General features: G+C 40.4%; 1 protein-coding gene across 2 annotated transcripts in view; it reads right to left on the reverse strand.

The window, feature by feature from the left end:
• Positions 1-1,578: 1,578 nt before the first annotated feature.
• The window catches only part of gtf3c4 (general transcription factor IIIC, polypeptide 4), a 33,545-nt gene continuing 21,386 nt past the window's right edge, over positions 1,579-13,737 (reverse strand). For both annotated transcript variants that reach the window (XM_043720326.1, XM_043720327.1), the window contains 3 exons: positions 11,520-11,650; positions 6,582-6,670; positions 1,579-4,094 (listed from right to left, as the gene is read on the reverse strand). In XM_043720326.1, coding sequence (XP_043576261.1) covers positions 4,030-4,094; positions 6,582-6,670; positions 11,520-11,650 — 285 coding nt within the window. In that variant the 3' untranslated portion in view covers positions 1,579-4,029. The remainder of the gene's footprint in view (positions 4,095-6,581; positions 6,671-11,519; positions 11,651-13,737) is intronic.

The following is a 13,737-nucleotide window of genomic DNA, read 5'->3' on the forward strand; positions in this document are numbered from 1 at the left end:
TCACTGAGCTGGAAGGTTCATTTCCAGACATTCCGTCACCCTACTAGGTAACAGCTCCAGTGGGCCTCTGGGCAAAGCACTGCTGCTGATTCCTGCTTTCTATTTATATATTTGGGTTTCTTTAGGTTGGTGATGTTGTTATTTCCTTTTCTCGGGGGTGGTAGATAGGGTCTACCTTGATGTGTTTGTTGATAGAGTTCTGGTTGGAATGCCATGCTTCTAGGAATTCTCGTGCGTGTCGCTGTTTGGCTTGTCCTAGGATGGATGTGTTGTTCCAGTCAAAGTGGTGCCCTTCCTTATCTGTATGTAAAGATAATAGTGAGAGGGGGACATGTTGATGTTCATGTATCTTGGTGGTTAGTTTTCTGCCTGTTTGTCCAATTTAGCATTTGTTACAGTCCTTGCACAGTATTTTGTAAATGACATTGGTTTTGCTTGTTGTTTACATAGAGAAATGTCATTTACAAAAATGCAAGGACTGTAACAAACACTATATTGGACAAACAGGCAGAAACTAGCCACAAAATGACATGACCCTCTCTCACTAGTATCCTTACATACAGATAAGGAAGGACATCACTTCGACTGGGACAACAGATCCATCCTAGGACAAGACAAACAGAGATATGCACAAGAATTCCTAGAAGCATGGCATTCCAACCAGAACTCTATCAACAAACACATCGAGTTTCACCCCATCTACCACCCCCTAAGAAAAAGAACAGGAAATGATATCACCAACCCAAAGAAACCCAAACATATAAATAGAAAACAGGAATCAGCAGCAGTGCTTCGCCTGGAGGCCCACTGAAGAGGTTACCTTGTAGGATGACGAAACTTCTGGAAGTGAACCTTTCAGCTTACTGAGCAAACCTACATCCAAAATATGACCATCTTAAGTCAATTTTTTTTCATATCCTGTAACCAAACCAATTCAGCCCAGAGGAAGAAGGCTCCTTTCACCATTCATTGAGAATTGAAATCTTGTAAAGAGCTCCTTCCACTGTTTCAGGGTCAACTGCTATTGACTGTTTGAGACTCTCTCTATGGAAATCAAGTATATGCAGTTCTACACAATTTACACTAAAGCTTACACAAAGTGAATTTTGTTTCATTTTGTTGATCTAAAAAGAGAAATAAATTCAGTTTTCTATTTTATACAATATTTAAAAATTAATATGATAAGGGAAGGTAGTTGTGTGGTGGCAATGTCACAGTAATCCAGCGACTCAGAATAATGTTTGGAGTCGAGGGTTCAAGTTCTACTATGATTGATAGCAACATTTGAATTCAGTAAAATCTGGAATTGAAAGTTCGTCTAATGGCAATCATGAAATCATTGTTGATTGTCATTTTAAAAAATTGGTCCATTAATGTTCTTTGGAGAAGGAAATCTGCCATCTGGTGCATTGACCCTGGTGGGAATACTGTGCTGAAAATTAAGCTCCATTACTCTATAAGTCATCACAAGTGTGCAATATGACTAAACTGAATCTCTCGCTTGGTTAAAACCTGACTGTAACCACTACCTACGACAAAAGAAACTCATATCAGCTTTCATTAATGAACAAGAATACAAAACATTTATTTTAATAAACTGATATGGTGGCAATAAAGATTAATTACTAAAATGCAAACTTATATTATACGTTCTTTAAATCCAAACACATTCACACAAAGGACAGACAGGGCAAATGAAACAAACATTTTTTCCCCAGAAATATTGTGGGTGAAAAATATAGCAATAAAGGAACAAAGTCTGTGGATCAGGTTTCAAACCACAAAAGGGAGTGATTGAAGTGATTTTCTCAGTTTGTTTTTTTTTCGCAATAATACTGTGTTGTCAACTGCAGCATTCCTCAGGTTGGACCAGAGTTAGCAGTGCCTTTTGTAATTTATCTTGCTTGCAGGCTTTGGAGGTCTGCATCACGACAATTCTCCAACCTCTCTGTTCCGTGACAATCTGCCACTTACAACTTATCCATGCGTTGCTGTTGGGCAGTTACTTTTTATCCCCGCCCCCACCAAGAGAGTCCCTGGATACCAGGGTGTCTCATAGAATTCAACTTTTTAAACTAATTATGTGTATAAAGAATTAGTGGCCACAGTGTTCCATTGTTTCTTTAAATTGCAAATAAAACTAATAATCCAAACTCCAATTTTCCAGTTTCAAATTCCAAATAAAATGTATGCCATCCTCACATTGGTTTGGCCTACCTGTGACTCCAGATCCACAGCAGCTGGAGAAATTAGAGCGGATGCAGGTTCTGCCTTAGAGCTTTACCACTGTTGCTGGGTCAAAATTTGGGAACTTTCCACAACCCAAAGACTGCAGCACTTCAAGGCAGCAGATGACTGCTACCTTCAAGGGAAGTTAGGGATGGGCAATAAATATATCCAGTATCTTTAACGTTCCATGAATGATTAAAAATGATAGGTTGAAGCTTTTGACTGGAAGCTAAATTGGCCTAATTTTGCCTTATAGAGAAACGTGCTTTCCAACAACAATACAGCCTACCCAAACATTTTCTCTTTAAACAGAAAATCTTACATTCTTTTGGTTAAGTGACTAAAGGTAGCACTGTTTTTCCTCAATTAACAGTATTTAGCTGTTGGCTATGATCAGAGCTGCAGGATCAACCAGGTGAGAAAGGTGAAGTTATCCAATTGCATGATATTGGCTTTAGAAGCCCATGGTTGCTACAGGCATATGATAGTGACAAAAAAAATGCTCAAATCTTTGACCTTCCGAAAGGAATGGCTATGTGAATTGTGTTTTACTATTTGAAATGAATGACATAAGGTCCAAGCAAGCTGCCAATAAACTGATGTAAATTAATGAAACTGCAACTTAATAGCCTGTGCCATACTTAAAAAAAGTGCCCAAGACATTTTCATTTATATTTCACAAGATGGTATATTTTATCCAAACAGTAACAGATTTATTGAGAAAACAATTCTTATTGTACAAAAAAGTAGTTTATCACGTTTTAAGTTGCGTTCACAAATGTACGCAATAGTTGTAGTCGTTAAACAAAATTTAAACAAAGTTTTAAAAATTGAAAACATACATTAAAACAAAAAAAAATAGAGAAAGTCTAAGTGACAGTCCAAAACTAGTTACCAACCAACCTTGATGACTGATATCAATTGTCTGAAGACCAGTAGCATGTTACTGCATTTCATTTTTCTCAGCCTAAAATTTAAATACAGGGACATTTTACATTATGAATGCTACTTGCTGAACTCTAGTACAAACTCCACGCTTCCCACTCCATTCTGCACCCCACATTTTTGGACTTTAATTTCATTATAGGCCTGATATTTTTGGCATTCATCTGTGATCAGGAGACATTACATTGAAAAAGGTCTAAGTACCCTAGCCGCTCTGGATATATGACACAAATCACACGTTACTCAAAACCTCTAAAGGCAAAGTAATATAAAATTTCATTTTCACATTGTTCCCACAGGCAACCTTAGTCTTGTTTAACTGGTTTTGCAAATGCAAAAGTAAGCAAGTGTTTATCTGAAAATTGTGACACGGGTTAACTTTTAGACAGTTACTTCAATTCATCAAATGAAAACTTGATCTAGACGGACATGAACATCATCTGTTCAAACCTAACTCCATTTTGAAGAGAGTTTCCCCATTTTTCCTGCACTCTCTATGTTGACCATCTTCTGCACTCTTATTCTCAGACTGAAATAATAATTTACATTCATTTCCTATTCCTGAAGAATTAAGAAAATAGATGAGAAAGCTTAACATACAGTCCTCTCAATTGCCCTTGCAATTCATGGTCATGATGTTGCTGAGAAGGTGCTAAGCATCCTCCAGGTTTTCCTTTAGTGTTTCACAGAACACAAAGCTGCATCTTTGAATGTCTCCAATTATAAGACAATGCCACCATTCAATAAACACAATAGCCCCCTAACAGAGGAGTAAATATCTTAAGCCTCATCTTCCCAATGCTAAACTTAAGATACAGATATATCCTGTCCTTTGTCCAATGGCTTGAATGCTTGTCAGAAGAGAGGAGAGTCACAGTACGTACATGGACTCTGCAGCAGGCGCTTTATCCAGTCAGGGTCTGGAATGTGAGAAACACATGTTCAATAAAAGGTAATTTAAAATGAAGCATCAAACCACTAAATAAATGTTAAAGTAGAGTGAAATCTGGTTTTGGTATTCAAAGACTGATGAATATTGAATCTAGGTTATAACATGTTTACCTACCTGAATCCACCACAGTCAGAATATTTCCCATTGAAGCAGTACAATTAACAAAATTCATTGGTGTAGTGTATGGACAAGGAATATTGGACAGTACATGCATTAATTCAGGTCTTCAGTAAAAAAATCTTGATATAAAAGAGCTCACATGCAGTGGGAATGCACAAATGTTGTGCATCACTGGTTTATTTATTAAATGCATTGCATTAATATTTTTCCATTTGCTTTTTAACAATAATGTGAAAATTTGCAGAATCTCATCTGTCAGACAATTCAAGATTTATTTGAAACTGGATGTTCTTGCTATTCAGAATACAAACGTGTGGATCTACCATCAAATAACATTGCCAGAATTACAATGTACTCTTGGAGCTGAGTACAGTCACACTCACTTCTTCATACATTAGAAAATACAATTGCATCAAAAGTTGACCTGAATAAGAAAGGTCAATCCCATTTAGATAGATATATTCCCTACAGTGTGAAAACAGGCCATTTGGCCCAACAAGTCCACAATGATCCTCCGAAGAGTAACCCACCCAGACCCATTTCCCTCTGACAAATGCACCTAATATTATGGGCAATTTAGCCTGGCCAATTCATCTGACCTGCACATCTTTGGACTTTGTAGGAAACCAGAACACCCAGAGAAAATCCACACAGACACAGGGAGAATGTGCAAACTCCACACAGGCAGTCGCCCAAGACTGGAATCAAACCTGGGTCCCAGGCACTGTGAGGCAGCAGTGCTTACCACTGAGCCACTATGCCACCCGATAGCCATATGTTTAGCTTAAGAATGTTTAGCTGCACATTTCTATCTTCTGCAGACTAGCAACTTACAGTAGGCCTGTTTATAACAATGTGATTTTTACTTTCAAAGATAACAGCCAGCAAGTAAAAATCTCACATATTTACTCTCAAGGCTGGGCAGTCAATGACTAAACAGATCGTTGTAATTTAATTGTTCAGCATGAAATTGCACTTATATAAGAATCCAAATTGTGAATATGGCCATCTTAAAATTCAACATTTCAAGTATAATCCTTCTTCACAACTGGATGTGGTGGTCTTTCCAGCTCCACCTCCTCCTTTCCATTCCACTTCTGACTTCCAGTTTCCAACCAGACTCATCCCTCCCATCAACCAACCAGGTCGTACCCACTACCTGTGTTCACCATTCTGCTATTCTCCCCATCCCCGCCCCTTCATCTGTAGCTCCACCTACCCCCACATCTAGTGCTGAAGAAGGGTTAAACCCAAAACATCACCGTCTCTAACTCCGATCCTGCCTGGCTTGCTGTGCTCTTCCAGCCTCCTGTTTGTCTACTCTGGATTCCAGGATCTGCAGTTTCTTTGTCTCATATTAAAATTCAAGATTTTCTAGCTGAAGTATTGGGTATATAATTTATCCTCGTTTTCTTGCTTTTTTATTTGTTTTGTCTAAAGAGTTAAGCTTTTTATAAAAAAAACTCCAGATTTTTATAACTTCTGTGAAATTGAAAATGTACAAATTCTTTTCCCCAATTGTTCTTTTGTTAGAAGTCCATAGCATTCCCCAAGTAGCAGGGATACAGTTTGCAAATTGTGGGTGGTACCTTTGAACTTGTGCTACCAAAGTACTACATTATTGAGATGCATCATTTTCCCTCTGGAACCCAGGAGTGAAAAGAACATCTTACGGCTTGCAACATGGGGAATTGCAGCATTAAAATTATATATTAGTTACCAGTTGAAGACCCAGTTTGTTTCAAATTGTTGCATTTCTTACTAGAGAAGAATTTTTTGTCATTATTACATTGCTGTTTGTGGACTGTTTAATTTCACACATTGCAACAGCGACTGTGCTTCAAAACGTCCTTAACTGGCTATAAATTGCTTTAGGATGTCCTGTGGTCATGAAAGGCACAATATAAAGGCAAATCCTTTTATTCTTTCTTCCTAAACAAGACTGCCAATAGTAGATTAATGGTTGTTCAGGTAATTAAATTGTCAGGAGCTGTCAACAGTCACTGTAATTCATTATATGCAATGCATCTTAGAATGTAGTGAAAGCTGCTAAATTAACGTATGCTTTTTCTTTCTGGCTGTAGTTCATTTGTACATTGGAGACTGAAATACATGACAGAAATTCTATTTCTAACTGCAATGCATCTGTTTTCATGCAACAAGAACAGCATTACCACTTCTCTATCTTTAAGTTCATTTACATCACAAGATTTCTCTGGTCAACTGTGAACGGACATCCAGAAACAAAGTTCAAACTCATGTATCTACATTGTAACATTCAAAAAAAAGGTCAGGTCTGTTGAAGGTTTTGAAATTTTCTTTACAAATAGCTCACCTGAGGGTAAGTGCTGTCGAGCGATGCTGTCTTGTAGCAGACATCTGCGATAGGTCAGACTCTGACACGCATGGTACGTCAGGACACATCTGTAAATCAGAAGTTATATCATCAAGATTGTCCTTGACAAGTATGACAATTACACTGATTGTACCTTTAACTCTGTTCCAGCTACTCAGAAAGCAGACAAGATCTCAGTTTAACATCTCATCTGAAAAAAAAAGTGCCTTCAGAGTTGCACTAAAGCACCAGCCATAAATTGCATATTCATGTCTCAGGAGCAGGACTTTTTACACAGATGGCTGCAGCAGCAACGCAAGATGTTCAGCAGCATCATGGACTTAATAGTTTACTTTATGGGAGACCTAACCATTGGACTCAATATCCATTTTACGTCACCAGTCTGAGTGCATTATATAAACTCCAGAGTGGACTTTAGCAACTCAAAATTACTTTAAAACCAGCTCCTAGTGCCTCATCAAGTAATGTCACCCTGACAGGAACATTTCACTTCACTATCAGAGTCATAGAGCTGTACAGCATGGAAACAGACCCTATACTCCAACTCACCCATGCCGACCAGATATCCTAAATTAATCTAGTTCCATTTACCAGCACTTGGCCCTTATCCCTTTAAACCCTTCCTATTCATATATGCATCCAGTTGCCTTTTAAATGTTGCAATTATACCAGTCTCCACCACTTCCCTCTAGCAGTTCATTCCACACACGTACCACCCCTTTGTGAGAACGTTGCCCCCTAGGCCTCTTAAATCTTTCCCCTATCACCCTAAACTATGCCATTTAGTTCTGGACTCCCCCACCCCAGGGAAAAGACCTTGTCTATGTACCCTATGCATGTCCCCTCATGATTTTATAAACCCCTGTAAGGTCACCCCTCAGTCTCTGACATTCCAGGGAAAATAGCCTCAGCCATTTCAGCCTCTCCCTCGTGCTCAAACCCTCAAAACCATGGCAAAATCCTTGCAAATCTTTTCTCAACCTTTTCAAGTTTCATAACATCTTTCCTACAGCAGGGAGACCAGAATTGCATGCAGTATTCCAAAAGTGGCCTAACTACAGCCACAACACAAAATCCCAACTCCTGTACTCAATGCACTGACCAAAAAAAGGAAAGCATACCAAACACCACCTTCACTATCTACAAAGTTAAAAATCACACAACACCAGGTTATAGTCCAACAGGTTTAATTGGAAGCAAACTAGCTTTCGAAGCGACGCTCCTTCATGAGGTGATAGTGGAGGGCTCGATCATAACACAGAATTTATAGCAAAAATTTACAGTGCGATGTAACTGAAATTATACATTGAAAAATTGATTGTCTGTTAAGCCTTCATCTGTTAGAATACAGTGATAGTTTCACTTCTTTCATGTGTAAATCACAAAACCTGTCGCGACACTACAGATTTCTTACAGAAACTCAGCACCCACGGACCAGTCGAACCAGGAACATTCCTCGTCACAATGGATGTTTCCGCACTCTACACCAGCATCCCCCACAATGATGGCATCGCGGCAATAGCCTCAGTACTCAACATCAACAACTGCCAGTCTCCAAACACATCCTACAACTCATTCGCTTTATCCTCGATCACAACGTCTTCACCTTTTACAACCGTTCTTCATCCAGACACACGGAACAGCCATGGGGACCAAATTTGCAGCCCAATATGCCAACATTTTTATGCACAGGTTTCAACAAGACTTCTTCTCTATGCAGGATCTACAACCAACATTGTACACCAGGTACATTGACGACATTTTCTTCCTCTGGACCCATGGTGAGGAGTCACTGATAAAACTACACAGTGACATCAACAAGTTTTATCCCACCATCAAACTCCCCATGGACTACTCTCAACTATCTGTCTCATTCTTGGACACATGCTTCTCTATCAAGGATGGACACCTCAGCACCACACTCTACCGCAAACCCACAGACAACCTCACAATGCTACACTTCTCCAGCTTCCACCCAAAACATATTAAAACAGCCTATGGACAAGCCCTACGCATACACCAGATCTGCTCAGATGAGGAGGAACGTGATGGACACCTGGAAGTACTCAAGGATGCCCTCACAAGAACGGGATACGATGCTCAACTCATCTACCGCCAGTTCCAACGTGCCCACAGCAAGGAACCGTAATGACCTCCTCAGGAGACAGACACGTGCTGCAAACGACAGGGTACCCTTTGTTGTTCAGTACTTCCCAGGAGCTGAAAAATTACACCATGTTCTTCGTGACCTGCAACACATTATCAATGAGGATGAGCACCTCACCAAGACCTTCCCCACACCTCCACTACTTGCCTTTAAACAACCGCCAAATCTCAAACCATTGTTCGTAGCAAACTGCCCGGCTCTCAGGACAACTCCATACAACCCTGTCACAGTGGACGCTGCAAGACATGTCAGATTGTGGACATTACACGTGGGGACACCTCACACCTTGTACATGGCAGGTACTCATGTGACTCAGCCAACGTTGTCTATCTTATACGTTGCAGGCAAGGATGCCCGGAGGCATGGTACATTGGGGAAACTAAGCAAAGGCTACGGACAACGGATGAATGGGCACCGCACAACAATCAACAGACAGGAGGGTTCCCTCCCAGTTGGGGAACACTTCAGTGGTCCAGGACATTCAGCCTCGGACCTTCGGGTGACCATCCTCCAAAGTGGACTTCGGGACAGGCAGCAGAGGAAAGTGGCCGAGCAGAGGCAACCCTCTCACAGACACTCTGCACTCAACACACACACACACACACACACTTTCTCACACACACAACCCCCACCCCAGACACAGACAGACAGACAAAGACCCACATGCACACATATTTTGTGAGTGAATTTGTACTTGCAGGGTTACATTGTACTTTGCTCAAAAACTGCATGCATTCATGTAGAACTCTGAGCTCAAAAACTGCATGAATTTATGTAAAACTCTTATCTCACTTTTTAGATTAGAATCAATCTAAACATCAGATCATAGACAGAGAACACAGGGGGCCAACACCTCAACATATTGTCTAGCTATCACCATTGTTAACAGCTAACCCGAGAATGTAACTTTAATAAAAAAGGTTTTGTGATTTACACATGAAAGAAGTGAAACTATCACTGTATTCTAACAGATGAAAGGCTTAACAGACAATCAATTTTTCAATGTATAATTTCAGTTACATCGCACTGTAAATTTTTGCTATAAATTCTGTATTACGGTCGAGCCTTCCACTATCATCTCATGAAGGAGCGTTGCTCCGAAAGGTAGTGTGCTTTCAATTAAACCTGTTGGACTATAACCTGGCGTTGTGTGATTTTTAAACTTTGTACACCCCAGTCCAACACCGGCATCTCCAAATCTTCACTATCTACCTGGGACTCCACTTTCAAGGAACTGTGAACCTGCACTCCAAGGTCTCTTTGAGAACAACACTCCACAGGACCTCATCATTAAGTGTATAAGTCCTGTCCTGATTTGCCTTTGCAAAATGCAGCACCTCACATTTATCAAAATTAAACGCCATCTGCCACTCCTCAGCCCATTGACCCATCTGATCAAAATTCAGATTACAACAGGATCTTGATTAGATTGGCCAATGGGCTGAGGAGTGGTAGATGGAGTCTAATGTAGATAAATATGGTGCTGCATCTTAGAAATGTAAATCAGGGGAGGACTTATAAAATTAAACTCATTGAGTCAAATTCCTAGAATCCATCTTGGGAGCACCATCAGTTCAAGTGTTGCACCTCAGGAAGATCACCACCACCTTCTTAAGCCAACTACTGAACCAATCTACATAGCCTTGTCCAAATGCATTGTTTTAAAATTCTAATTTAGAGGCAGAAGTGTGCAATTCAAAAACCTTAGCTGCAATAGTGTTTTGTTAACTAATGAGATATATTCAAATGCTGAGAACATTCAGTTGGATGCTAAGTAGTTGTAGGAATAGAGCTCAATTTCTATGAAAATATTTATCAAAAGAATGGTAATCTGTTCTATCATCATATTGTAAAACTGATTAAAATTGATAAATTATCTTTCAGAAATTATTGTTGGTCTGAAGGAGGAAATATTCTAAGTATAATAATTGTATAAATGATCAGGAAAATCTTATGCTTGGTTTAAGTTCACTTAAGTGTTTTAACTAGCTCAGAAATTCTAGCTTCAGCTACCTAAACACTATTTTCCACATTCCAGTACTGAATTATGGATATTTCAGTCAGATAATTTGGATTGTGGGTAGTTCAGGTCAAATGGGGTCAAGAAGCATCTCGTGGGACCGCAGAGAGCAGTGCAGAAAGTCAGTAACTTGTCTGAAGCCATGCTGCAGTAGTGCAGCAGCTCACCAAATTGTCTAAGTGGGTTTTCATAAAAAATTTCATTATGTTAGTAAGTCTAGTTTTTAAGTTGCTATGCTAGTAACAAGGGACAATTAAACATTAGCTCTCCAGTGGAGGGAGAACAAAAAGTATCAAGCAATCACTGGTCCTTAAGAAGTGTAGAAAATGTGTTGCTGGAAAAGCGCAGGAGGTCAGGCAGCATCCAAGAAGCAGGAGAATCGACGTTTCGGGCATGAGCCCTTCTTCAGGAAGGGCTCATGCCCGAAACGTCAATTCTCCTGCTTCTTGGATGCTGCCTGACCTGCTGCGCTTTTCCAGCAACACATTTTCAGCTCTGATCTCCAGCATCTGCAGTCCTCACTTTCTCCTTTATAAGTGTAGTCCAATCAGCACACACAAGAGAATGGAGTTATCATAAGACAGAACTGCAAATCTGGCTGACAGTGTTACAATGGAACTGTGCATTTCAACTCCAGAAAATACATGAGTAACATATGCACACGATGCAGAAGTTATTGGATCACCCTTATGGGATAGATCCTGTGTCTCTAGCAGCTGGCCGTGCTTACCTGTGCCAAATGTGCCCATTGGAGCAGACAGCTTTGCGTCGATCCGTAAATGGTAGAACCTCTTTACAAAGGGAACAGTGTTCAGGAAATGTCTGTTTGGTCAATTTCTTCAAATTGTGAGAAATCAGAACCTAAACCCAAAAAGTGTAGGGAGAGGGAAAAAAGATAGAGAGAGAGAAAAGAGTATGCAAGAGAGTACGTGCAAGCAACAGATGGAGAACACATAAGAGAGCAAACACGAGCATTTACGAACACAAACACGTGACAATGCAAAAATGAGCACATGAGCAAAACAGCACGCAAGAGAGAGCAAGAATAAGCACAAGACAGCAAGCCACACATGGAGACACAGGAGAGAAAAGACAGAAAGTGACACAGCAAGACAGTGGGAGAGCAGAGAGTTGGCAGGGGGGAGGTGGAGATGGTGTGTAGAGAAAGAAAGGTTAAGTACTTGACAAAAATAAACAGAAACCCTTATAAAACACAACTTTAACATTTCACACTTCACATTAGCTTCAACCAATAAAACAATCCCTTTCCCAATGCTGTCCAAGAGTTTCCACTTTGAGATGCATCAGTGATCTAGGTGCAAACTACAATAAAGATTACCCATGTAATGCTCAGGTGTCTATTAAGCCTCATTCGTATAACTGTCAAATGTAAAATCTGCCACAAATCAACACAATAATGACACACATTGGAACCAACGACATAGGAAGGGGTAAAGGATAAGATTCTGAAGGGACAATATGGAGAAATAGGCAGGAATTTTAAAAAGGAGGTCCTCGGGAGTAGTACTATCTGGATTACTCTCGGTGCTATGAGCTAGTGAGGGCAGGAATAGGAAGATAGAGCAGATGAATGCATGGCTGAGGAGCTGGCGTATGGGAGAAGGATTCACATTTTTGGATCACTGGAATTTCTTCTGGGGTAGAAGTGATCTGTACAAGAAGGACGGATTGCACATGAATTGGATGGGGACTAATACACTGGCAGGGAGATTTGATAGAGCTGCTCAGGAGAAGTTAAACTAGTAAAGTGGGGGGGGTTGGATCCAGGGAGATAGTGAGGAAAGAGATCAATCTGAGACTGGTACATTTGAGAAAAGAGAGTCAAACAGTCAGGGCAGGCAGTGACAAAGCAGAGAACAAGATAGGACTAATAAATTAAGCTAGATTTATTTCAATGCAAGAGGCCTAACAGAGAAGGCAGATGAACTCAGGGCATGGTTAAGAACATGGGACTGGGATATCATAGCAATTACTGAAACGTGGCTCAGGGATGTGCAGGACTAGCAACTTAATATTCCAGGATACTAATGGTACAGGAAGGACAGAAAGGGAGGCAAGAGAGGAGGGGGAGTGGCGTTTTTGATAAGGGACAGCATTATAGCTGTGCTGAGGGAGGATATTCCCAGAAATACATCCAGGGAAATTATTTGGGTGGAACTGAGAAATAAGAAAGGGATGATCACCTTATTGGGATTGTATTATAGACTCCCTAATAGTTAGTGGGAAATTGAGAAACAAATTTGTAAGGAGATCTCAGTTATCTGTACGAAAAAAGGGTGGTTATGGTCGGGGATTTTAACTTTCCAAACATTGGCTGGGACTGCCATAGCGTTAAGGGTTTAGATGGGGAGGAATGGTGTACAAGGAAATTTTCTGATTCAGTATGTGGACGTACCTACTAGAGAAGGTGCAAAACTTGACCTACTCTTGGAAAATAAGGCAGGGCAATTGACTGAGGTGGCAGTGGGGGAGCACTTTGGGGCCAGCGACCATAATTCTATTAGTTTTAAAACAGTAATGAGAAAGGATAGACCAGTTCTAAAAAGTTGAAGTTCTAAATTGAAGTATGGCTAATTTTGACGGTATTAGGCAAGAACTTTCATAACCTGACTGGGGGCGGGTAAAGTGACTGCGGGAAAATGGAAAGCCTTCAGAAATGAGATGATGCGAGTCTAGAGAAAGTATATTCCTGTCAGGGTGAAAGGACAGGCTGGTAGGTATAGGGAATGCTGGATGACGAAAGAAACTGAGTGTTTGGTTAAGAAAAAGAAGGAAGCATAGGTCAGGTATAGATAAGCACAGCAGGTCAGGCAGCATCAAAGGAGAAGGAGAATCGATGGTTCGGGCATAAGCCCTTCTTCAGGAATGAGGAGGGTGTGCCAAGCAGGCTAAGATAAAAGGTGAGGAGGGACTTGGGGGAGGGGCAT

Source organism: Chiloscyllium plagiosum, chromosome 30, assembly GCF_004010195.1.
Source record: "Chiloscyllium plagiosum isolate BGI_BamShark_2017 chromosome 30, ASM401019v2, whole genome shotgun sequence".
Classification (NCBI taxonomy): domain Eukaryota; kingdom Metazoa; phylum Chordata; class Chondrichthyes; order Orectolobiformes; family Hemiscylliidae; genus Chiloscyllium; species Chiloscyllium plagiosum.